The sequence below is a fragment of the Phalacrocorax carbo genome, chromosome 10 (genome assembly GCF_963921805.1).
Source record: "Phalacrocorax carbo chromosome 10, bPhaCar2.1, whole genome shotgun sequence".
Taxonomy (NCBI): domain Eukaryota; kingdom Metazoa; phylum Chordata; class Aves; order Suliformes; family Phalacrocoracidae; genus Phalacrocorax; species Phalacrocorax carbo.
In genome coordinates, this window is record NC_087522.1 from 12,955,060 (window position 1) to 12,982,609 (window position 27,550).

Below are 27,550 nucleotides of genomic sequence, written 5' to 3' on the forward strand. Positions count from 1 at the left end.
TAGATCTCTGGGTCCCAACAGGCATAGCGCTGCTCTGTGGGGGAAAGGACTGCTGCTTTGTGGGAAAAACAGTGTGCCCTAGGACAGGAGGTAGGAACAGAGGGCCCCTTGGGGTGCCGGAACCCAGGTGGGTTTCAGCCCAGTGGTGAGGTGGAACAGCCCTCAGAGCTCTGTGACGCCTCCACCGTGTCACAAGGCACTGCGCAGCCCCGAGAAGGGTGGCAGAAGCCCTGGGGGCTGCTCAGAGCAGCTGCAGATGCTGGACAGCCCGAGGGCGGCTGCCTGAGTCCAGTGCAGGATGGAGTTTCTGGGGACCACGCAGGTAGCCAGTTACTGTGGCACGAAGAGGAGCTGCGTGTTCCCGGATCTGGCTCCCACCAGCACCACCAAGGACACCTATCAGTCCTACTGCCTACCAGGCTACCGCCACCTCAGCTCCTGGAGGCCCAGTCTGCTTCACAAAGTGGTTTCTGTGCCTTCCACCTCTGACAAGCCATTTATTCCCACTGGGCGGCCGCCCACTATTCTGCCTCCATCACGCTCTGCCCTGCATGCTCGCTACAGCACTCGTGACTGGCACCATGCAAACGTGGTTCAATTAAAAGGCTCTGAAGCCTCCAGGTACTGTGCTGGTAGACTGAACGCTGATTCAATGAGGCTGATGCAAGATAAGGATCAACTGACTTATCAGATGCAACAAGACAGTAGAAAGAATCTGGGAGAGAGGATCTCTACCATTGATTTCTGGAGATCTGAGCTCATCTATGAGTTGGAGTGTCTGCTGAAAGAGACCCAAGCCTTGGAAACAGCAAAAAAGCGTCTCGAATGTGCTGCAGATGAAATGCAAGGACCACTGAAGGTAGGTTTGACATAGCTATTTGTTTCACGACTCTGCTGTGGAATGGATAAAGAAAATTGCTTTATCTCTGTTGAATACTAGTATGAATTTTACTGTTACCATCAAGACATCTTGGTGAAACATTACCTTCAGTAAGAAGGAAACCTGGCCACCATGGGCTTTATATATAAAAGTCAGCAAAGGAACCTATCAAGACACTCCTGTGCCCTCTTTTTCTTCCTTTCTGCTTGACCCTCCAGGAGGCTGAGTCTCCCTCAGGTACTCGCTGGTCAGCTCAGTACATTACAGGAGAGCCGAAGATGGCCCTCTAAGCTGAAACATCCCAGTATTCTTATCTAGCCTTGAATTTTCTGCTATTACTTGGTGAAAATAAAATTTTCACTTAAGATGGAATATTGTTTGTGTCACCTTTTGAAGTTCTCCAGAATCTTAAAGGCAAATTAATTGCAACAGAAAACGCCACAGTCATGTAAGAGTCAATGAACAATGTTAGCAAAAACTTAAAACATGCAAAAACCAGAGTCAAAGTTCTCTCACAAACATCTGCAGTACGGCTGATGGAAGCCGTGTCTATCAGAACTGTTTCTAGGCAAGTCTAAACAGAAAACCAAAATTCAGTATTTTCAATAATGACTTTTTTAGTCATCTGTATCTCTACTGATTCAGAGTGGCAGGCTGAGGATGCTTTCTATTCAGGGAAGATTTTCTGATGAGAGTCTTTGTGCCAGCTAATGCTGTTTCATTTAGTAGTAAATTTCTGAACAAGTGGATGAGATGTTAAGAGTGAAGTTGCCCTGCTGGGGCAGGTTAACAGAATTCCCTGTTCAATGACTGTAATTATGCGGTCATGCGCTTGTAGAGGTATGAATCTTCCAGACTTTGGGTAAGGGAGGATGAGGGGAGGTGAGATGAAAGGACTTTGCTATGGGTGAATGTAGAACAACAGTGTTTTAATCCACACAGTTTACAACCAGGCTTGGGCATGTTGAGTTGTAGGTCTTGCTGCACATTAGTAAGCAGCTAATCAAATGGCAGCTAAGGTGGCAGCTAATCCTTAAAAGTATGTATTAACAGGTAAGAAGGAATGAGCCACTTAAGACAGATAATAGACCTCAACAGATGGTCATTACTTGCCATGTCAGCACAGCGGCCCCTCAAGTGAGGTTCGAGGTTTCACTCCACAATGCAGTACTGAGCCTGTTGCAAATGTTCCTTGGTTTGCTTGCAGATTGCTCTAGAATGCTTGTACCACCGTGAGAAGCGGAAGGGTATAGACTTAGTTCATGATGATGTGGAAAAGAACCTCATGAAGGTAAGATCAGGATTACTAGTTTATTTTTCAGATGGTGGAAAAAACTAAAATCCAACTAAATATTTATCAGGGTAAAAACATTGCAATAATGTCTTCCTTTCATTCATTTGGAAGACCTGGGGGGGCAGGGAGGAAAGAGGAAGAAATTTGGTAAAACTATACATATTGGGGATGGTTAATGTTCCATTCATCCATTCTGAAGCAAAAGGAAGAAGCCTAGAAGCCTTGTGAGGTCTTGTCCAGTTCTGTATTTCCTGATCCTATGAAACAAGGTAGAAATATTTATCAAGAGTGTTTTCTGGGCCATGGTTTGTAAAATCTCAGATGTTCTTAGGGCTTACAGTATAAAATGCTGGTTTTCTGCCTTGCTGTACATATAGTGTTTCTGAGCGAAGAAAATGAGATGGATAGCAGTGATTGCTAAATCTTTTAAATAAAAAAAATTAAATAACGTTTTGCTAACATATTTGAAAGAAGTTACACTGGATGTGTATGAGAACAAAAATACTAGGAAAGAACATTATAGGACAATGGCATTGCTTCAAGCACTTTTCTGGATTAATAGATTACAGAAGGATGTACAGACCACTTGGATAACCAAGATGCTTGTTCAGAGCCTGCAGCCTGCAACCTGGAGTTTGAGAGTTTTAATGGCAAATCGAGGAGCTAATATGTATTAGCTTAAGTATTTCAGCACTTAATTTAGCCTGAGAATTCAGGGTAGGATGAAATCATAGAATCATAGAGTGGGCTAAACCAGAGTTTTTTAAAAAGGAGAGAGGCTGGAACACCATAACACTGAGGGCCCATAATTACTGTGTTTGCAGAGTTTTCAGTGTGGTTGGTTTGAGTATTTTTTATTATTTTAAGCTGAGTGGAACCTGGCTTTGAATTTCTTTGACTAATATTTATAGTTGTGAAGAGTATTACAATATACTTCCTTAGGGAGCCTGTTTCTGAAATGAGATATATTTTCAACCTACCCCACTCTTGGCAAAGTGTTTGCCTCATTCTAGAAAAATGCAGTAGTTAGAGAGGGTAGTTTAATGGATTAAGGTTCATGTTTCAATTATTTTCATTATGCCAAGCAAAATTTTAATTTATGTTTATTAGAATGAGTCCATCCAATAAAATGTGCTAACATGCTTGAATAATATAAAAAGCCATACAAAACTGAGTCAAAAGACACAAGTTTGTAGCGCTGCAAAAGAGATGGTACAAAACACATCCTTTCTTGACCTACACTGCATTTGAGACGTGGGATAGTTGCAATATCTAGAATGCTGAATAAAAAAGGTAAATTCACTAAAACAAAGGAAGTTTGATGAAAGCACTGACACTGTATATTTTCCACTGTAGGAGGTTGATTTATTCAAGGACTGCCAAGAAATATTGACCAAACTTGCACAGAAAATCAGTCAACAGTTGGGGTAAGACTTTCTATTTAATTCCTGTTTTAAAGATAGCAAAGCTGAAGTCAGTGTTGGCTAGTATCTACTGACAGACTGAAAATAGCAAAAGCAAAATCAGAGACTTAGCCTGTTAGATGCTTATTGCCCTCCACTTGTAATTCTTACCAATGGTAGAATTTGTGTGTTAGACTGCAGAAGAGCAATACTTACAATTAAAGATGACTGTGACTCATTTTTTCAAAGTAATATTTAATCTGAAACCCTTCATTAAAATTAGCGGCACCAAAATTATAGCTTAGTTGTGCCACTGTTGCTATGTGGCACATTGGAGTGAAGTTCAAAGGGTTGGTTTTTTTAATTGCAAAACTGAAATAAAAGGAAAATTATTATTGACAAAAGAAGCAGGAATCTAAGCACACCATAAGGTATGAGATGAGTTATGGAATGATGGAATGGACTTAAATTATTTTAATGTATATTTATATATGCTTTTATTATGGGAGGCTTTGGAATTTATTTTATTTTTTTGAGAGTACACAGATATCCTAGTAAATGCAAATGATATTTAAGTCTTATCATTTAATTAGGTAAAACTACTCTGAATACAGTGTGCTGTTAGCTACACAGAACTGACATATTTTAAAAGTCATGTTTGTATGACATGACATGATTCTCAAAAGAAACAGTTCAGGTACTCACAAGGAAGATAAAATTGTACAGTTCTTGATTAATACATTGTAGGGGAAAAAGACATAGGTAGGTTTTAGAAATAATTGCTTTTATTAATGGCACTCAGGACTCACATCACTCAGGTTAGATGAATTTCTGCAGTTCATCCCACCACTGTAATATATTGGGTATATGATCAGATAAAAGCTGAGTTCATATTTTGTGTCATGAACTCTGCCTAGCTCTTTAGGCTGCATTTCTGGCTACCTTTGACTCAGTTCCGTCACCGCATCAGGCAGACTGATAGTAATGCCAGTTGACAATTACATCATGGAAACAGCAATATTTGCAAAAAATGTCAATATGTTTGCTGTCTCCCTGATGCACTGGAAAGCAAGACTTTGACTCTTTCTTCATCCATATTACTCCCATTCCTGCCCAAGGTCTGCCAGGCCTCCCCCACTTTCGGAAAAGCCAAAGAAGATTAAGTTACTTCAGAATTCCTTGTGGCTAAGAAAGGAGAGATGGAGCAAAATTATTCACTCTGCATGATCAAGATATGCAGAAATATTTAAACGGATCTTCCAGTGATGTGCATTTTGAATTATGCTAATTGAACTCATCCCCCAGATCAGGAGAGATGGGAAACCACAACTCTGGTCTGCACTTTTCTGTCCCACAGCTTTGCTAGCATGAAGGTTATCACTGAAAACGTCCTCCCTTTTGCTCTGAGTCTTTCCTTCATGCCACAGAACTACCTGTTGTTTTTCACCCTTGTGGTTGTCTGTTGTTAGAATGACAAACATTTTTAAATGCAGTGAGTGAAATGCAGTGAGGACTATTTGCTAGCGCCTAAAAGGGATGAATGTTACAGCAGCTCCCTCTAGCTAAATTACAGCACCAAGCATTTTCAAGCCACTGTAAATGCCAACAAACTGTAAAATGAAGCACAGTAGGAAGCTAATGAAAGCAATTAGCTGTTTAGCACAACAGCATTAAAGGCGGTTCAGGTTAAGGTAATTCTTTCCTCTTTACAGCATCAACAGAGATGTACAGCATGCCCTGGAGAAGGATCTTTCTGACAAAAACTCAGCCCATTTTATTGATGAGATGTGCTTTAACCTGAGGAACACATCGGACAGCATCAGCTTTTACCATGGAGTGGAGAAAGCAGATGGGACGTGAGTATGAGTTGCTGTTGTAGCCTTCTCTTTCCCTGCTCCCTGCTGTAAATAAGAGCCCGATTACAGCACAAGTCCTAGCTTTATCTTTGAGAAGTGATATAGAAAGAAATGGCCCAGTCTTTCCTTGGTGTGGAACCCTCCATCATCCCGAATTACTCCCTGCTACCTAACAGCTGCCATTGTTGGAGGTCAGGCAGAAGCTGGCAGTCTCCAGCACCTACAGCACTGATGTGCAGTGAGCTGTGTTTTTCAGCAAGGATGATCATTTATAGCTGTGTTGCAGGTGACTCCTTGCCCTCAAACTCCTTTCTGCAGACATCTCCCTTTGGTTTTGAATTACACTGTTCTGTGGCCTTAGGGTTCAAACCCACATCCAGTCAAATTAAAATTCAGCTAAGGTGTGTACTTAAGTGCTATCTGGTAAAGAGCATGCAAATGTACACCAAGGATTATATATATTTTCTGTAAAAATACCTTGGGTTATTTGGAAATTAGGCCATCAAGCTATGCAACGATATGTATTAAACAGGATGATCAAAAAGATTTGGCTCAGCTTTAGCATTACAGACTGAACTAAAATTACTGAACTAAAATTTCCCAATTGTACACAGTTTTAAAACTGTTTATTAGTAGTGGCCTCATCGAGACCTGCGTGCAATCCAAAAGCAATAGCAGAAGAAAATCAGCTTGCAATAGAGGGCAGTGTTTTTGTGCTAATGACTTGTTAGTTCCATTATCACTCTTTAACATAGTGATATTTGAATGGTAAATGTACTCCGCAATTTCAAATGATAACGACTATGTCTTGTTGGAAGGAGAAAAAAAATCAGTATTATTTGTTTACTTATGTTCTGCTTTTCATTAAAAGATCACTTCATTCACTACTGAAATGAGGGCATATCTGAAGGAAACTTGGCAGGCATTCTGCTGACTCTAGTAACACTACCTACTTTTAGGATTAGCAATGGATAAAATTATTTTTGTCAGCTCTGGTAGAAAGCAGATTCATGTGGATAAGTTTTACAGCCCTTTTCCTTTCTCACCAACAATTATCCAAAGAAATGCCATTTTTCATTAACATTTTCCTGAAACCATTTGGCAGATTGAAACATACCTGCAGCACTGGGGAAGAGAGCAGGTGTTTTCCATCTCAATAGAGCCAGCCAGATAAATTACAGTCTGAAAAAAACAATGTTAAAGAACAGATTAAGTACTAAGTATTTCAGATAGTCGAGTTGGAAGCCTACTTGGAAAATTAATTTTCTGATGAGAATATGAATATAACCATCAGACCATAGAGGGGAGAAAACCCCAAAGCCAAATACCCTGCAGAAAGTACACTGAGATTGCCTGGATCAGTATCTGTAAGTAATGTCTACTCAGGTTTAGTACACTGATTTATGCACTTTACTATGGTATCATGTTGGTTACCTGAAACTACCTAAATAAATGTGTGCCACTGAGGGATTCCAAATTGTTTAGGAAGATCAGTTCTTCAGTTGGAGAGAGAGGAATACCTCATAAAATATGATAAAAGGGCCCTGCGAAAACAAGCACTGACAAAATTAACTACTTCTTTTTGCATCCCTTAATATTTATTCTCAGTGTTTAATTAAAATCTGAAGTAAATGTGAAAATAAATAGTGATCTGTCCCTGCAGAGTTAACGTACAGGCATAATCCTTAAAAGGAAGTTTTATGTGGAGAAAGAAGTCTAAATAAAGACAGAAGTTTGTCTCGGTGTTCCAGTTCGGCAAGTAAAATATCTCTACCTTTTTATAAAATACACTAAATATTTCCAGGTCACTCCTCCCTTCACCCAGTAGGCTAGGCAATGCATTAAAGAAAGCAGTGAATTTAACTCCAAAGAGAGTAGCTTAAGCTGTGTCAGTTTTCAAGCCAGGGGCTCAGGCTGCAAGTTTAGAGCCGCACGGACTCCAGTTTGGAAAGACCTGAGCCTGGGATTTATGTTCATAATTATGTTAATTGTGATAATGAAGGCTACCTGTGAAGCTTGGACACAAAACCAAGCATCCCAAAGTTTGTTTACATACAGGACATTGCAGCAGGAACATTCATGGGTGGCATTTTTCAGTGCAAGAACCCTATACGCTGTCTTTCTCTGTATATTCATAGGCTTTTCTGTAGCAGAGCCATTTCTGCTTGTCTCATAGATATTACTAAATTTAACTGTAACAATTAAAGCAGAGAAGTTCATGTTAATAGGTGGATGTATTAATGTATAGAAGTAAGACGATGGAGATATTTATCCAAATGACACAGAAGGATAGTGTTGGGGCTGGGAGAAAATTCCAGTTCTCCTTACACCTAGGTCAGTGTTTTACCCATTTTCCTGCTATGATTCTTTCTGATGATGAAGGGTACTATGATGTCAGAGCCACGTGCTTTATTATATAGGTCATACATACCTCACAAGGTAGGGCTGCTCTGATGGCAGCTGTGTAACAGCTGTGAAGAGCTGTGTAACAATCCTTTCTCCTTTTGTTTCATGCTCATTTTCCCTAAACTAGGTTGGGTTCTCATGTTCCCTATTGGTTGGTGACACACAACTTGGTTTCCCCAGAATAAATGTTTGGATTCACAAAAGTAAATAATATTTGAATCTATTTTGATGGTGTGCAACATACAGGAGATCATGCTAAAAAATCTAATAATCCACTAAGGCCACGTGCACTCTGAACCTTGACACAGAAATGTGTCAAATTTCAGCTGAGATACAGCAGGTATGAACTCAGACCATCACCTAATCTATTAGTCACAGGAAGAAGCTGCGTTGTTGACATTCATACCTGATCCTGAAAAACTATTTTTAAGCATCATTAAAGAAAACTATGCAAAAGGTCATTCTTTATACAGCAAAACATAAACCTAATTACTTTGAAGTTGATGCCAGGGCCACTAAGGCCTTTAGTTAGCAGCTACAATATTCAAGCAAGCCATAGAAACTCCATCGAAGCTACAGCTCTCCAAAATCTTCACTCGTTGTTGCCAAATCTTTGGTTTGTAGAGGAAAAAAGAAAAAAAAAAAAGTGGGTATGAAACCCATACAATCACCTGATGAATGTGATTACACAGTTTTCATGGTTCAATGGATAAACGCTTAGTGTAATTTAGTGTAATTATCACTGAATGGAAAATAGCTCGCCTAAGCTTTTGTTTTTTAATTTTCTTATTTTAAATTTCTTACAAGTGTGTCAGTTCCTGCAACATGGGCTAAATTCAGTGAAGACAATATCAGGTGCTCTCAACATGCAAGGGCCAACTCTGTCAAGCTCCGAGAGGATGCAGAGGTTGGACTGGAGAGCACATCTGAGGAGATGTGGAATCATTTCATCAGTACCAACTTGGCTTTCAACAACCGTGTTGCTGAAGTAGCTAATGCAAAGAACAAACTCCAAGCACAACTGGCCAAGGTAAAATTCACTAGGAGTTGGCAGCTGCATGTTATCTTAGTTGTACCTGAAAGGCATAGAAATCTTCTCCAGTGTTTATGTACTTCCTGAATAAGCACCTCCTCAGAAAATATACCTGTGTTACCTGTCCTCAGATGGTGCATTTGAATGACATACAGCTTGGGAAGACCTCGCTCAAAGACACTCAGATTGACAAGATGACAAGGTTTTGCAATGAACCGTGCAACATCTGTCCATAATCACACACTGATTATTTTCCCTTGCAACTTAGATGTTTAAAGTGGGGAAAGATATTTTTTTATGTTTTATATTTATAGATTATATTCTCTGGCCATTTCCTGATACAGAAATATTTCATTAATTACTTTTTTCTTTTTTTTTTCCCTCCTTTTTTTTTTAAACAGTGAACTAACCTTAGCATGTGTGCAAATGAAAAGGCCCATAAACAGCAGCACGTTTGTCTGTTTTAGAGGAGGGAGAAGACTAAGTTTTTGCACTTTCATTTTGCAGCAGCAAGGGAAGAGCCCTGAATTAACTAAAATGTCGAAGTGTTTACATACAGGAAGTCATTAGTCCTCCTTTGACACCTAAGTTCCAAGTTTTCTTCTCCCTTTTGATAAATACATATCTGCATCTTTAACCTGAATTTTGGCCTGGTTGTGGTTGGAGACAGCCTGATATTTCTGAGTGGGTCAGACAGTGAACTTTTCAGATATTTGATCTGCCTTTGTCTTCATATTATACAAAGCAGAAATGGCACAGAAGGAGACAGACCTGTATTAATCTCTATCTGTATTGCCTTTTCAGTAAGTTTTCACTGAAATAAGTGATGTGTTGGAAGCGCATTAGTTGAATTTTGAAACATATATTCTGAAGTTAGTTAACAAGAGGTACTGCCTTTGTACTGACAGATAGAATCTTGTTAAGCTAGCAAGACTCACTGTGTTACTTTCATACTTCAGTCAGAGCTCAGTAAGTTCTTCCTTTAAGACACTTCGTCTTATAGAGGAGCCTCATGTTCACTCATTTGTTTCAATGCACATTTGGAAACAATAGAGTTTTCCTGCCATTCTATTTGCCATAAGTAGTTTAAAATAGTTTATTTTTAGGGACTCTTAGGAAAATGCAAACTAACCAGCTAAATATGTATGAAGTCACGGCACATAAATCAATGTTGTCTTCTTTTCCCCTGCTTATAAAGCATGAAAGATGTTGAATGTGGGCTTTTGTGTGGTTTAGATTGTATATGATCTAGCCAACTACAGCACTTCATCCCTGAATTGGCCATCCACCTAAGTTTCTCACAGATATAAATCTATGAACATTTGTTTCACATTTTCCATTGACCTTTTCTAACGCTTTTGAGCACCCCTTTTATGAAAGAACGTAATAGCATAAGGTAGCACAGAGTGCACGTATGGAATTACAAAGTGCATAATGAGATATCAACATATGAGCACGGATTTTGTCATGGAGTGCAGCTGATACTATGACATAACTGCTAACAACTGGTATATAATGGAAAAACAATTTATGTCCCTATACTCTTATACCATTAAATAACAATAATAAGCTATCTGGAGAAACTTGACTAATCATATTCATATAAAGAATAATTAGTACCATAATTAGTATGGTACACACAGATAAAAGAGTATCAAATAAGATTGCACTCTCTGAACTAATGTTGCTGTTACTGCAGAGTAACTAGTTACCACATACATAGCAGAGATACTTTACTCATCACAAACTCCATAGTAATGTAGTTTCATCAGAATAACAAAATGCTAGAGGAAAAGAAAACCACATATGCTGGTGAGGAGTCATTCAGGCTAGTCAGTGTTGTCAAAGGAAAGGAAAACACAATGGGTTTATCGAGCAGAACCGTTACTGATTAAGATGTGGGTGAAGTTATATGGTAGAAGTCCTGTTAATTCTCGTGCTGACAACCATACCTTAGAAGGACAGGAGGAAGGAGAAGGCAAGTGAGGGCAGAAATGAGTAAGGAGTGAGTACCCGCTTAACAGTTATCTATAGGTAAGGATAACAGAGTACCCTTTCTTCTTTCTCCAGGCTTGCAGTATAGTCTGCAATAATTGGAGAAAAAAATATTGCTAGGATATGCTTTAATAAGACACCAATGGCTGTCTCTTAAATTCTACCACACTTCTGTTCTCCCACTGGGATGTGATTATAGTCAAATGCAGCTACTACAGCTCCTCTTCCCTTCACATCTAATAACAATTAGACAATGAATGCAACAGTTTCATTTTCTGTGTTTAAAAAAATGAGTAAATCTTTCAAGGGCTATTTTTGCACTGACTTCTCAAGCAGTGAATGCCACTCCCAGAGACATCTTCCTCTCTACCAAATTATTTTTCAGCTATGCAGGCCAGCACCATAAAACAAGAGGAAAATGAGCATGGAAAAGATTTGCTATCTTGGAACCAGGAAAAACTATTAGTTTAATGAGGTCTGGAGCCCATTTCGGAATGAAAAATACTTTTCTGATTTGTGAAACAGCAAAATCTCTTCCAGACAAAAAAAAAAAAACCCCTACAGGGAACCTCCTGCAGCCATTCGTTTCTAAGATCAGTACCCTGAAAAAGAATCAAAAATACATAAAAGAGTAAATAGTGTGAATATCGTGATGAGCTAAAAATAATCCTATGTTGAAATAGCACATTTTCTTCTGTTTATGTCACTTGCACATAAAAGATTGGCTGGTTAAATTTACAAGCCAAACACCTAATACCTCAGCTTGTGGTCCACTGTATGTTCTTTAGAAACATAGAGCACCAGGTGGAACAGTGTGTCTTGCATTGTAGATTTACTCTATTGGCCCTGGAAAAATTTAATTTTCCTTTGGAACTAAGCTTTTTGTAAAAACTCATCTAATTAGACTTAAACTCTGGAACCAGTGTGCTCTGCTAGTTTCTGTCATTGATATTGTGGTGGTAATTATGCTGAATGTTATGGTTAGCGTTTGTCATATTTGTACTTAAAATGTTTCTCCTGGCCTGAACTGTTTTCATATTCAGTTTGTACTGCCTATATGTGTAATGGCTTTATGGCCACACATTTACAGTCCTGACTTTCTGTGCAAGAAAGTCATTGCTTCAGACTTGTTTAGGGAAATCCACCTCCAAAAGGAACACGGGCATTGCTCTGCTAACGATCTATTGGAACGTTCTTGTATTGCTGTAATCAAATGGTACAGGGCCTTTTTCTTCCTGCCTTTCTTTCCCTTTCTTGACGACAGCCTTATATCACATGTGGGATTATGTGAGCATAGTGCTATTAATTTATTGCTTAGAAAACAATAAACAGGAATAAAAATACAGGAATGAACAAGGTTTGTTTAGTTAGTTCTGAATTCACCCAGGCAAGCTAAGGAATTCCGTGTGCAGTTTACTATACCAGTTACTTCTAAAGAGCTAGGATTTGCCCCTTAGTAGGCATTTGTGCATATTGCATCACATACCCCCTTTCCTGGGTGCTGTTGCCAGCAGCAGCCCTTCACAGGACTGCTGTTCAGGAGAAGGTTGCTGGGTTGATATACTAGTTGATAACAGTTACATTATCGAAGTCTCTGTATGAACTATCTACAGCAGTCCTTCCAGCGCTTCCTTCTCCTAAGTACCACCAAATCTGTATTTTTCATATAAACAAAATATAAAGAAAAACAGTGATCCATTATTATTCTGTTTAGTTTTCTTCCAGGATATTTTCTTCCTTGATGTCTAGACAAGCATGTCCTATATACCGAAAGATACACAGAATGTATTTATGTGATGAAATTATCCTGGTTTTACTTCTATCAAGCATTATGCCAGGAGTTTTGCCATGACCTTTTCCATCAATGACATAATGTCTCCATTTCAGGTTACAAACTGTACAAGTCTCAGAGTAATAACTGTACAGCAGTCCATCTGTTTTTATAAGCATTTTGTCTGCTTCTAGTGTTGCTGCTGGACTTGTACCTCAGTTTCTAACATGTTCCTGCACTATTTACCTTGAGTTACTGAAATACAATTGAATAATAGACTCCAAGAACTTTCCTGTTGTAAATGATTGAGGTTCTGTCATAGAATTTAACTTAGGTTCACAGTATAGAGTGTTCACACTTCATATTTAGAAGCACATGAACAAAATACAGTCTTCAGAAAAAGACTTCAGCTAGTTTGGTTTAACTATACACACTTTCCAATCTAGGTAAATCAAGATAAGTGCCTAAGACTCTTTCAAATATCCTGGTAGACATTTGAAAAAACAGATTTTTGCTCCTTACATAATTTCCCAAACTCCAACATTCAAGCTGCTTGGCACATAGCCCTTACTTCTTTTTCATGTCTAAAACAGTCCAAACAAGACAAAATGCCTTCAATTTCTAGTCATCAAACACCACACATAATGAAAACATTCACACGCTATCATTTTATAATATATATTTACCTGTCACATCACATTTCTTACTATAAGCCTACAACAACTTGCATTTCATTAGCAGGATGGTTTAGCAACTTACAGATGTCTTGTCTTGGGGCAGATCAGATGTGTTTTTACCCTTTATTCTACTTGGAGTTTGGTCTGAATCCCAATACTGAATAGCCTCCAAATTCAGATCGAGTAAGCAAGTCAACACAAGGGAAATTTCCAAAGAGCTTTGGTTGTCAGGGATTCCCATGTGCTTTTCTGCATTCTCAGTCCAGCTGCTGTCTGCTCTCACTGTTACTTCATTGATGTATTCAGGAAATTGTCTGAGTTCACTTCAGATTTTCATTGTCTGCTATTTGGCTATTCCTGCCTGCCACTTCTTTTGGGGAAGCTGGCTGGTGAGGCGGGCAAACCTCAAGTCTATCAGAAATCTGGGAAGTGATTTGCATAGGGGAACAGTAAAAAAGGATTAAATTGCTTTTGTATAGTTTTGAACAGGAAACTATCGAATGCAGAAGGGAAATGCTGTCCATAAAAGCCTGTCTTATGTGTGTCCCTGTCCAGTTCACTGTAGAGCTTCTGTGTAAAGTTATTCCCTACTCACTTCTGCTTGATTTTCTTTTAGAGGACTAAGAGAATTTGCCATCTTTACAGTGGCTATCAAACTGAGTATGTGTGAGCAAGGGTGTGGTATAAAGCATTTCCTACTGCAACTCCAAAGCCTGAAGTCATCACAGATGCAAGGATGATTGAAGGACTGGAAAGCGAGCAGTTGATAGAATACATTCCTCAACTTTCTCTGTAGCAGGCTGAAAAGGATGATAGTAGCACTAGATGACACTGCTTTATTTAGCTTATCCAAATAACAGTTGGAGTAGGGGCAGAGACCTTGCTAAATACACAAGTATACAGAAGGAAAAAGAATTATAATAGAGGACACTTTTCTTCAAAAGACAAAACCAAAAGAAAAATCAGTGGCCAGAAAAAAGCCAGACAAATCTAGATGGAAAACATAAGCACTTATTTTCATAGCAAAGGAATTCATCACTGCAGCAGCTTACCACAGATAGATTACTTCGTTAGCACCAGGAACTCAAAATCAAGATCACTGTTCTCTGTGAAAGCTCTGCTCTCTCTACAGGTGCTGGCTTACAAAGAGGAGTTTCTATAGGATAAACTAGTGACCTGCAGGCAGAGCGGACTTAGTGCATGACTAAGACTTCTTTCCGACCCTAAGACTGAAAATGTCCCATTTCCATTTCTGTCCCAACTGCACAAGTCTATAATTAATTTATCTTTCTTAATTATGGGATTAATCTTGGTTGTAAAAATGCAAGGTCCATCCAGAATTTGGATATCAGAACCCTGGAAATATGAGGTACTGGAGTAAGAAGCCCAGAAGCCCTAGCTAGATATTCGGCAAGGGTTAGATCACAAAGCAAAGATGGTATTACAGCTCCACTGTGTTTCCTCATCACTGGGCTCACAGAGCATGTGGTCATTTGGGGATTCAAATACTCTGTGAGTCTAAGCACAGTGTACGACTCCGGTCAGGCTCAGAGCTGCCCTAGGACTGGATCTTTTAGGCTGGCGAACAGAAAATACAGCGTACACAGTTCCATGTAGAAGAGGGTGGTATGTTGTCTTCAGCATGTTTCAAGAAACACTAAATTCACGCCAAGAGACATTATGGTAAATATATTTTACATCTGGTGTAAAAGTACACAAATCTTTAGGAAAAGAAGGGAAACCTTTAATCTTGGTGCCAGGCCCTCATTAATATGTTTGCATCTCTTTTCCAAAAAGTTAATATTAACATAAATAGTTACCTTGGCTTCACTCTCCTGGAAACAGCCAATAGGGCAGGATGTTTACGTACATTAGCTCTGGGAATCGGTCAGACCAGACAGCAAGTGACCTATTTACATAGTCCAGTCTTTATACCACACCTAAGTAGCAGATTATCTCTGCCAGGTCCAACACCTGTATTGTGCTCAGAAGTATTTCTATGCCCAGAGGCACAGTGCCCAGCACCACCCCTCTTGCAAGCCTTGCTGTCCCACTGCCTGGGAGCACAGGGATCAAAAAGATGCTAGAAAAAAAAGGTACATGTTTAGTAAAACCATGAAAAAATAACCACCGGCTCCAATAAGCGAGTAGCCATGATTCTGAGCATTTCCACTCAGTTCACTGAGAACGTGTACTTTTAGAAACAGCTCTGGTTTTGGTTTTATTTCCCCCATCCCTGGGGTGCAAAGAGGCAGTATATTACATCAATATGTGATGGAAATTAAATGTCACTTTCCTTTTTGCCTAGCATATTTTTACTCAATTCCTGAAGAGCCTACAGAAGTTTGTTTTAGTAAGTTACGCTCTTAAATAAGTTGCCGCCTTAGAGTTTCCATCCTTCACACATTATTTTTATTTTATATTTATTTATTTTTATTTTTTTTATTAAATTTATTTATAAATTGGTAATTATATTAATCAACACATATAAATTAATTTATAATAAAGTTTATTACATTTATTTATAAATTTAATAAAAAACCTTTCCTGTCTTAGTAACTATTGGGTGTATTTATACAGCAGCTAGAAGGAAATATTGAATACATTTTATATTTACTTTCTTCTAATTCAAGGGATGAACCTACTTAATTTAATAACAAGTATAAAACATAGAACTAAAGCCAGGAAAACCTCAGTGGCAATAAAACCAGAAACAGCCTGCCAGCCTCTGAAATAGTTTTCAAACTTCTTATCGGAGAAATTCTGAAAGGAGCCCTCCTACACCTCTTGAGCAGGGCACAGCCTGCTCCTCTGAACAGGAACATAAAGAAATACTAAAATATGATGGGCGGTGCCCATGCAAGAAGCATGAAGGAGAGGTGCAGCAGTGTTGTGAGCTGCGGGAAGGTGTATGTGCATAGCAGAGGGAGTCCTTACCTGTGGCATTTGCCCCACAAAGGCTTTCATGTCAGATCCCAATGTATCCTCACATAACTGTTTTAATGTATTTTTGTTGATCACTTTTTCCCCTTCCTCTTTTTATGCCTTAAAATCTCAGTTATTTACAGTTTCTCAAGCCTGTTCATGGTGGCTGGGTATACAGTTAATCTTATCATTTAATACTGGAACCTGTTTGAGAATAAAGTCTTCAGATTATTAATGAACAGTGACTCAGAAGCAGTTGGGAAGGTGTGGGCTGGTTGGTGTGGGCAACACGAACTTGCCTGGAAAACCTGTTTGAAAGAGGAAATAGTTATTTAAGCTAGGAATAGACTTTTACCTACAAACCAAGCAAAATTACACTTGAAGGCAAAACCAGATTTCTCTCTCCTAAGAGAGATTCTCAAGAAATCATAAAGACTTGCATAGACTACATCAGAGTACAAACTACAGGCAAACGGAGAAACCGTGGAGAAGCCTGACTCCTCAGCATGCCATGCAGCAATGCTCCACTTCATGGATTAGCCTAGGGGGAACACGAAATGAGGAAGGCTAGAGTTATCATAATCAAGTGACAGGCATTGCACATCAGGATGTGTTCAGGTTGTCATGAATCCAAGTGTCTTTATTTGCAAAATACCAGAAATCTCTTCTCACGCTGAGGGACACACATCTGCTAAGTAAAGGCAGCCTGGATTGAACAGATGTCAGACTTTGCTGGCATTGATATAGAAGATAACTTCCTTCTGCCACAACATTTACGTGTGAGAAACTGAGGTGGTTGCTACTATTACTGCTCCCTCCCCTGCAACCCATCTGCACCCAGGCAATTCATATACACTTGGCAAAGGAAACAGGATTTAGTTCAAGGCAGCAGTGCTCATACATATTTATAAAACTGTTCCTTATTGTCAGAAAGGGCTGTCTTGCAGGAAACAGAGACGGACATATGTGGTAGCTTGTCTAGAAAAGAAACGTTTTCAGGCTCCAAAGAGTCATGAGACAAATGCATTGCATTGACTGTATCATCAGGGCAAATTTAGCTTCCCATGACTACGTTGAAATTTTATTAATGACTAGAAAGAATCTCACTTCTGAGAAGTAACAATACGATAGAACAGCTGTGTGAGCCATAGTGGTTTCTCTCTGGCACCATCTCTTTCTAGAGACATCTTTCTATTAAAGGGTTGTATACCTTTCTCTAACATGAGGTAACCTGAGACAAAACAGAGCATGCACAAGGCCCAAATCGCCTGTTCTATTGTTCTTTCGAGCAGGTTTAGCAAAAATATGTTAATAACATAGCACTTGATTTTGTTCTCCTAAATGGTGATGCTTTCTAAAATCGCTGGTCCTGCAGCATCTGAAAACATGTTACAGTATAAAATGGAGGACAAATACAATAGAAATCAGAGGCTTATTCTTGTTCTTTGATAGTTAAAAGCATAGCGAGGAGATATGCAAAGACTTAAGCATTCCCTTGTGTATAGTTATTGTTTCCTCTGTTATTTTGAAAATATTTTAGAAAATCCAGGCAAAGTTAAATGATCCCATGTTTTTCTCTCCTTTTAATTTTAGTAAAGCTGTTTTAAAATAAACATCTTGTATATTTTTAGGACCAGTGGAAAAATTAACTAGAAACTGACTGCATATAAATGTGAGATTTATTAGATTATTTTCAGAGATTGCAGTAAAAAATGCATGCTGAAATTCAGTGGAAGGAAGATTTTTGTAAGATTCTAAACTCTTATACCAACCTAATGAAAGGCCCAGGGTCCCCTGTTTCAATCTATGCTGAATTGAGCAATCTCTGTAAGTACACAGATTAAATGTCCAGATGTATATTTAAAGTGTTTGTTGTTTTAAAAATACAGTATTTACAATCTGATAGTTTCTTCTTTTCTGTCAAAATGTCATGTTTAAGACAGTTTTATAACGAAAATTTTGGGGATTTTGTAGGTATCCTTTGGCATGCCTAGAACTTACAGTAAGCTTTAGCTTTCAGATCTGTTGACTGTATATATATTGTTAAAAAGCTTTATACATAAAAGCTAGCAACATTCCCAAATCCGAGCCAACGTCTCCACTCCTGATACACTTGATGAATTGAGCAATGCATCAGTTTGAAGATATTTTCCCTGGGTGCAAACTAAACCGCTCCTTCTCTTAACTATGAAACTCAGTCACTCCATATAAGTATACCCAACAAATATACGAAAGTTACTGCTCAGAATGATTCTAACTCTGCTTCAACACAGTTAAACTCTCTGAATGCATTATCTGCTGATGTCACATTTTGTTGAGTGTGATTTTTTTCTTTTAAATGTGTTTTTCTTTTTTTCTAAAAAGATTCCTAGACTATTCCTCACTATCTGATTAAAAGCAAAACAAAGCTTGATAAATCATAAAACAGTGACCTGCAATTAAGCTTCAAAAGAACAAACCCTAGAAACAACAAGAGGAAGGGACATGGTAATCTCTATCAAGAATTTGTCTGTGACATGACAGTAAAAACTGTCAGGTCCAAATTAACTTAAGAGTTGAGATCTGGGTTATACTTGTAAACCAAAGATTGCAAGATATCATAGTTTTACTTTAAAATTAATTGTGAAATTAGTCACAATTACATTATTTATTCAATTAAGTATGATAACCTCAACAAATATAACTTTTACAAAGTAATTTGGATGAAATATGGAAACATGGATGACAAAAAGTTTAAAAAACTAAGAGGCAAAATATTAAAGAAATTTACAAAAAGAGGAGGCACAAGAATATTCCCACCAGCATATTACTGGGCTGCTGCTTTTTGCATTCAGATATTAAACATTGAGCAAACCGTGGAAAAAATAAAGAAACAAGGATGACTGTCAGAATGTAGCACTTTAAAAATGCTTATGTTGTACATAAGACTACCCTGATTTCACGATGAAATATATGTGACTTCAGTGGCTCTTTCTCTTGGTCTTACTGTATCCAGCCTATAAAAATTTCGGCCTCGGTGAAGTGAGAGAACAGTGGGAGCACAGTTTTCTACAAGCCCTTAAGAATGCTGCAGCACAAAACTTTACTCATGTCCTGGAAGGGAAAGTTTCAGGATGGGCAGCTGCCTAAGCCAATGCCTCACCATGCTCTCTTAGCAACACGCTGCTGAGCATTTGTTGTTTTTGCTTCCTGCCTTTGGAGGTCATCCAGAAATGACGTAGCCTGGTGCAACACAATCTGGTGATCCTCCCCACCAATCCCTTTATGTATAGTAAATTATCTAAATCATTTTATCCAATGTGTGGCTAGAATGAGTAATCGAAAACTGTTTGTACAAATCTTCCGCGATGCATTGAAGATGGTTCCCCTGAGGCCATTTTCCTTTGTATGTCTTAAATAACAGTGCTTTACAAAAAAAAAAAAGAGGAAATATTTGAGAACATACAATGAACCTAAACCACATCCACTTACAAGCAAGTCCAATGCAAGTCCAACCAAGCAGGACTTAAAGGTGGATGCATAATTTCACGTTTGAATTTTGAATTCACAGGCAGGTCTAAACAACATTTTTCTTTAGTGAATGATAAAGGGTTTGCTCAGTAGCACTAATCAATTGCCTTAGTTGTACATTATATACTTGCAGACTACTCCTACCTTTACAAGCAGGACACCAGAGCACCTAGTGAAGTCATGTGGCACAAGAGTGTGGTTAATGCACATTGTGCTGACACAAAGTGTTATAAGGGTTGGAAACAAAACTGATTTTTCAGTGACTTTTAGATGAAAGGTCTCTTTTCATGACTAATGAACTACTGGATTCTCAATAAAGAGAAACATTTTCTATTTAGACTTCGGAGCTTGCCCTTTCTGAGCATTAACATTATGTGAATTTGTGGGTTGTGCAAGCTTTAAATACTTTGAGTCACTTCTAGATACAAGACTACTATTGTCCTATGTCAGTTACATGCCATTATTTATGGGGGAAGTGCATACATGACTTAGTATTGTAAAAAGAGAAGACAATACAGTCTCCTGCTTCTGTGTCATTAGGGGAACACCTATGCATTTGCTATGTGTACAGGGGGCAATAAGTGCTGCAAAGGAACAGAAACAAACCTCAGGTTTGAAGATTACCAATATTCATGCATTTGAAATGTTACTACTGAATTTGAAATACATGGGTTTGTGGTCTGGCGGTTGTACTTGCCTGTGGCTACATATGAATGCATCAGAAGACGATTTGAGAAAAGTGTGAGTTCAGAAAACCACTCTTCTAAAGTTCTGTCTGCTAGCTGAGCTTAATGAAAATGGCCTTTCCAAGAGGCTGAGGACAGTTTATACATGGACAATCTATTCCGTGTTGTCTGTACTAGAATCAGCTTGTTCCTTCTGCATCTTAAAAACCCATCCAGTGTGTAATTTATTTTTTCACACAAGCAGAGGGAAAGAGTAAAGGGCACTCAACCATTACAGAAGTATTGTCACATAGTACTGCAGTGGCCATGGTTTGCTATATGCAATCCTTGTGTAATAAGGGTTTTGGCAGAGGAGTGGCACTGTTATCTGAAATACTGAACACTAATAGATTTCTTCCCTGGTCCTCTTATAAATTTGTGTAATGCTTCCAGAGCCTGCTGCAGTATGTTTCTGTGCACATGATGTGTCCCCTTTGGTGGCCTCCTGCCTTCCTTCCACGTATGCAATAAACACGAGATAGAAAGAGGGCAGGAAAAAAATTTATCGCAGAAAATATTAATGTCATCCTCGTCTCTAACTTGACTAGATCATTTAGCACTAACTAAGTGTAAGGGAGCTTGTAACATAACTCTGCTCACTGAATACATTAAATTGTTTTGATTCATATTATCACAGGATGGAAAGTATCATCACAGTGACTACATGACATGCTTAGCATAACATGAGTGCATTTGTGAACTGCAGCATTGCTTTCGGGAGCTGGTTTCATGCTTGTGGTTCATTTCTAACCACATGCCCTGGACTGCCTTAATTGCGCCTTTTCATCGATAGATTTGCTCCACAAAGGTGAATCACCATTTCCACCTGCTGCCCAAGAGAGAAAGTGTTATTACCAATAAAGCTCGAAGTCTGAACCACAAAGGTCCTACCCAGAATCTGAACTGAGAGCGCAAGTCCTCTGTTCCACCATAAGTAGAAAACAAATGCCTCAATTATTTCTAAAATTGAGACATTCACTTTGCACAATTCTTACTGGGCTATGTGCTGCTTTGTTTCATCACTTTTACTTTCAATTGCACTTTTTATTAAGATGAAATAGATCTGCTTACAGCTTGCTCCAAACTGTAAGCAGAATTAATGTAAGAGTCCAACATCCCCACAATACCTCACTGCAGGTGACAGGACTATGCCACAGTGAACTTGGCTCGCCTGCATGCAGTTAAGGCGTAGCATGGGAAACACTGCTGTAGTGACAGAAACTATAACATAAACACAGGAAAGGAGGACCCTGCTAAGCAGTGGGTGACCTCTAAAAGCACTGCGTATTCTTTGCCTCACAACCTTGGTACGTCCCCCACAGGTTGAAGCTTTTGGTTAGCAATGAAAGTGAAGAGTGGGAGCAAAGGATAGGACTGACAGGCTTGTAAAACTCTCCCTGATATACATCTGCTGAATCTCCTGCAGCCTACCTAAGAGCTGGACCTCACCTTTGTCATGTACTGATGAAAACATGCTGGATTCTCTTAGGGAAGTTATAAATTGCAAAGTTCAGACAACAGCACAAACTACCCAAATTCTGCTTCTGAGCAGCAGATGACCCAAGTCCGTGGTGTTTTCAGGGAAAAGGAAGGATGTAGGCTCAATGAATAATGAAGATATTTAATTTCATTATGTCTCTTGCCCTTGGTTTTTATCTATAGAAATAAGTATGTGTAACTGGTAAAATTGTATGCAAGATGTAAAATGATGTATTTAACAATGCAGTCTTATCATAAGTAGCTCCTCCGCAAAACAAATCGCAACCAAAGCACACTGCATTATTAAATATTTCCTGTAAAACACTGCTAGTTTGCAGTGATTACCTAATTAACAAGGAACCACTGCAGAATAAAATTATAGGGAGAATTTAGTACTGTTAGTTTCGCTTTCTTTCATACTGTGTTCCCTTCCTAACAACGCAGATTTTTCTCCCTGCAGTCTATGCAATTTAAGCTTCTGTTTGGGTGAAGATGCTCTCAAGCTAGCTCTGTGAGAACCAGCCTTGGACCCAAAGGGCTCCGTAGAGTGTGTAGACCTGGCTTCAAATCAGTACAGCCATGTTCATACGCTGCTGCTTCAGAGTCCAAGATGATTCATCTGTTGGAGTATTGCATTGCTTTAAGGGTTGAACTGTTTCAGACAGTGCTAGCCAGGAGATCTTTCACACTGCTCTACTATACAAGGTCAACAAGCCCTTAAGGATTTGGACTGGGGTGCAGGTTCCTGGCATCCTTAACTCTTTGGGTTTGTCTATAAATAACCTTTCAGCAGCAGGAACTAATTGAATTTTCAAACCACACACATCATTAGCAAAGCTGGTGCAGCTTAGTATGTATGCAAGATCTAAATAGCAGCATAATTTGAAGTCACATTATGTGACTTTTAGTGGCTGTTGTAATTTAACTGGCATTGATTTAGTAGACTGGCTGAGAAACTACATTAGGTCAGTTTGTTCTCTTCCACTTTAAAGCTGTCTATAGGAAAAGTGTGAATGGGTTCACTATGTTGGCTGTAATGAATCCTGATAAATGAAAGTAACATAATAATCAGTTGGCTGGGAAATGTTACCTGAATATAAACATTTTCTCTCTTCTTTCATTTTTAAGAGTGAGCAAAGCTTTTCCCTTGCAATTTCTCTCAATTTTTTTCATACAGATTAAAACATTTAGGAAGCACTTACAGGATTTTCAGGGATAATATGATTATATGAAACATGCAGTACAACTAAAAACTGTGTTACACTAATACCATGGGCCTCTCCATTTTGGTGATTTTTCACTCCATTTTTCACCTCTCCATTTACAGAAACTAAGCTTTTAAAGGAAGTTGGTCTTCCCTCTGCAGCTCCCGGTGGAGTTTTCAGAACTTTGAGAATTTAGATTCCGTGTGAAAATATGACTTGTGTTCACATGTTCTTGCAGCAGATGTCTCCAAAACACTTGGAGTACAAAACAATTTCAGAGGGGACATATTTCATTACTTTTGAGTTTTTATGAGGCAAAAAGAAATAAGAATTGAATGAAGGTTTAAGTGAAAATGGCAATTTATTGGAATTTTACCTCTGCAAAATGTTCATAGATCAAGCAGCTGATTTTATTTTTTAGGAGAAAGTTTAGATAATTAAGCAAAATGGAAACAAGTCCCTGCAGAGCTATAAACACTGCCTCTATGAAAATGGCTTTATCGCCAAAAAAAAGGTTGGAATTTTCCCCATCACAATAGTTCAGTGCTTCTCTTCTGCTTGTAATAAACTTATATTCCAATTTGCCTACAAATTTCTTAATTTTGTAATAGTAAAGAGATGTGCTTTTCTTAGTGTAAGTTGCTCGCCTCTTTTCCAGGAACATCTTCATTAAATGCCTTCATTTGATGTATGATTGTACAGGCCCCCTCCTTCTAGCTCTTCTATGAGCTTTAATTACTATATGTCCTTTTAAAGAAATGGCAAGATCAAGCCAACATATTATGCAAATACATCCGACTGATGTGAGTTTATAGTAATCTCCTCCCTAAATTAAGCAAAATGACATGCCAGAATGGAAGCAGTTCCAATAGGAGTGTTTAAAAGCAGGGGTGAGTTCTGATTTTTACATATGTGAGGCTTACAGAAACATTCTGCTTTGTTCAGGTACTTCAAGAAATCTTCCAGACAGAAGATACAATCATGTTACTGGAAAGATCCATAAAGGCAAAGGAGTACCCACTGAAAGTGGCTCAGACCCGCCTGGAGGGAAGAACTAAACGACCCAATATAGAACTTTGCCGTGATGCACCTCAGTTTCAGTAAGTAAAGGCCAGGCTACTCTGTCCCTTCCTTCATCAGCCACTCAGGCACACAAAATTTAATGAAAGCGTCAATCAGTTTGGTGAGATTAGAACTGCATTTATTACATTGCGGTACAAATTCTGGAAGAAAGTAGTAAAATCCAAGTAGCTATTGAATAACGGAGCCAAAACATCTAATGTTCAATGTATGCAGTTGCCTTTAGAGTCCCTCTCTCAGGACAGTTAAGAGCTGAATTGCTTGTTGGTGGCTGATATCTTTTGGGATTCAGTCTAATGTCTGAGCTGGGACATAGGAATTGGTTTTAATTCCATTCTGTGTGAAACACAAGATTTCACTTTAGGACATACCTAATATTAGAAACATGTTATCCCAGACAAAATTCTGTCTTTTGATGCAAAAAACTATCTAATAGTTAAGCTCCTTAAAAATTAATTGCAAATAAGAATGAGGCAGCATCTCTTACTGCCTGAACTTACTTTCAACTATATAGTGCCTCCAGTATTATCTTTCTACAGGTTAGCTCATTTGGCATACGTTTCAATTACATAGCAGCGGGGGCTTCCCAGCACATGTTGGCATCAGCTTGGCAATCCCTGTGCTATGATCCATTGTATAGTGTTTATTGTGTCTTCCTGGATGTACAAGATGTCCGAGATACTAGCCTTCCTTCCCTAATGACTGAAGAAGGGTCTTCTGAATTTAACCCCGTTTATCTCCCTCCAATCCAGTTGGAACACATCAGTGTTCCAAAAGAACCCTGTTGAGTATATCCTATTTAAAATACTGTCTTAGAAATATTCTTGGGGTAGGGGGTGGATGGTGGTTCTCAAGAAGTACTGCACCAGGGTTCCTCCCATAGGCGAAGTGAATTTCACAGTCCAATAAGGGAATTTCGCATATTTTTATGAAAAGTAGAAAACTATTCCCTTTTTTTCTGTCTCTAGCAAACCCCCACTGTATACAACAGCTTTACATACAATAAGATTTATGAAGTACATAATGCCTAAAATGAGTATTTATATTATTTTTCCTAAACAGTGTTTTATCAGCTCAAAAAGCTTCTATTCAAACAAGGAAGGGGCAATAGATCATAGTTTATTGTACTGGCATCTTTTCACTTTTTCTAACTCCTTAAACCATAAATCGTACAATGCAATATATCTTTTTTCAGCCTCATACCTCCTTACACAACTGCAGTCTTATACTCCCTCTGACCCTTGTTCTCTCCCTACTTCCTCCCTGAAGACCTCTTCCACAAAAATGTCTGCAGCATTATGATTGATCAGTCCAGTCAGCAGGATTGCATGTACCCAAGGTATAAAACTTGGTTGATTTAGGATCAAAAATGTGCTGAAGTAGAATGCCACACTACCTCTTCTTCCCACAATTGCTAGTGATGCTATATTGTTCCAAAGGGTCCTGTCTAAAAAAGTTTGGAAGCTTGATTTGAAGTTACTGGAAATTCAGACTGCCTTTGAATATTTTGTTCAATTAGAGTGAAAGGACATTTATGTGACATACTTAAAAACAAAAGTACTTAGGGGTTCTGAGTCAATTTAACTCCTACTACCTTGTAGGTTATATAAGAGCTTCACAAGCTGTTGCACAGCTATTCGGAAGTATTTTAGGCTTAACATACATGCAAGTTTTCTGTCAGTCTAATATGATTTCTGATATTTTAAGCAAAATGTTTACACAAGTACACTGTTTACTAGATGTAGTTGTATTGACAGATAACTAGCATCTACTCTTCTCCTTCCTCCAATGCATGGAGGAATTTTGCTCTACTGCAGCTCCCTAATCCAGACCAGTTTATTTTGGATGCTTTACCTGACCCAGAATATTGAATGTTATGTTCATCATAACTGCAATTAGAAATAGAAAGTCTGACAGGGCATTTGAAACTTGGGCACTTTTTTCTATCACGTTTTTTTCTGAGCTCACATCTCAAATAAAAAGTATTTTTGTAGAGACAAAATCCTATCTGAGAAAGTAAAACCACTTGCTAATTCACTTTTTAAGGATTTTTTGCTTTTAACTAATTTGTTATTTCTCTCATGTGGTTTAAAGCAAGAAGGAATTCAGCCCAATAGCTCAACTGTAACAGGGAAAGAAAATATCAAATGAACCACTTCTTTGTAACATGTAATGTTATCTAAGTTTGCTGTTTATTTAAAAGGAAGTGCTGATGTTGGCAGTTGCTCTCTGTGTGTGCTGCCAACTTCGTAGTTGAAGGAATTAGACAGAAAACAAATTAATAAAGTCTAGTTTTTCTGTGCTGAAACAACTGGGACTAACCCAAAACAAGTTAAAGTGTGTTCTGGAAAAATTCAGTCTTTCTTACAGCCTATAGTGCACTGAGGAATAAGTAGAACATTAGACAAAACACAAAGTTGATGGTAAAGTGTTCACCAGCTCAGTAACTATACAAGAAGATTTGCCACATCTCCATTGATAAGCCTTTGGAAGAAACATGGCTAATATCAACTCACAGAAAATCTTGATTTCAGAGCTACACATTCAATGGTTATTCTGGCAAGTGATTCTTGTACCAATTAACAGGCTTCTGTGCCAAATCTAGACCATTTAGTGCATCCTGCTGCACAAGTTTAAGCTATTGTGAACTACACCAACACTCTCCAGTAACATCCATTCCAAATGTTTTCTACAGGATCACATGTAAGTGCTCAACAAAGCCATGCTAGCCCTAGAGAGGCTACACAAATGAGCGGCTGCAAGTGAGGAAGATAGCAATTAGAAAGATATATCAAAGCAGAGTGGCTGAATCTGCCATTGAAGGTCAACATATGCAAGAAATTATCCCTTCTTACAGGTGCTATGCAAGCTAGTTTGGCAAATAGATTTCATATTGATTCAGTCCAAGACAGCTGTTCAAATCCTACCTGAAAGTGTGACCTGTCCACTGTCAAAAAGGGAATGTAGTGAGGGGCTGCTAAAGTTATGTGAGCAACCTGTCCCGTTCTCTTTTTTCAGGCTTGTCACTGAAGTTTACACTATAGAAAACACCTTACAGACCTTAAAGCAACGTCTGCAAGAAGCCCATGACACTCTGCAGATGCTGATCCTCAACAAATCAAAGCTGGAACATGAAATTTCTGTGAAGGCAAACTCATTCGTCATTGACAAGAAGTGTATGGACATGCGCAAAGTCTTCCCCAGCACCCCACGGCTCATTGGCTACACTTGAACAGTGCATGATATAAAAGCTGGAGAAGTTGAAAATATTTCCTGAAGGAAATAATCATTATTCTGTTTTCTCAAATAAT

The 27,550-nt window shown here is 38.6% G+C and overlaps 1 protein-coding gene across 1 annotated transcript; it reads left to right on the forward strand.

Moving 5' to 3' along the window:
- The first annotated feature begins 298 nt into the window (after nucleotides 1-298).
- On the forward strand, nucleotides 299-27,550 carry TEKT5 (tektin 5). Its single transcript, XM_064461935.1, has 7 exons — nucleotides 299-859; nucleotides 2,088-2,171; nucleotides 3,531-3,601; nucleotides 5,290-5,433; nucleotides 8,647-8,869; nucleotides 24,105-24,259; nucleotides 27,258-27,550. The coding sequence occupies exons 1-7, from the start codon at nucleotides 299-301 to the stop codon at nucleotides 27,469-27,471; spliced, it is 1,452 nt and encodes a 483-aa protein (XP_064318005.1). The 3' UTR covers nucleotides 27,472-27,550.

What these genes read in the sequence shown, in the direction of transcription:
- TEKT5 (XM_064461935.1), top strand. Translation starts at nt 299, where the DNA reads ATGGAGTTTCTGGGGACCACGCAGGTAGCCAGTTACTGTGGCACGAAG. An exon ending in AAAATCAGTCAACAGTTGGG is followed by an intron (nt 3,602 to 5,289) that starts GTAAGACTTTCT and finishes TCCTCTTTACAG; the next exon opens with CATCAACAGAGATGTACAGC. An exon ending in GTGGAGAAAGCAGATGGGAC is followed by an intron (nt 5,434 to 8,646) that starts GTGAGTATGAGT and finishes ATTTCTTACAAG; the next exon opens with TGTGTCAGTTCCTGCAACAT.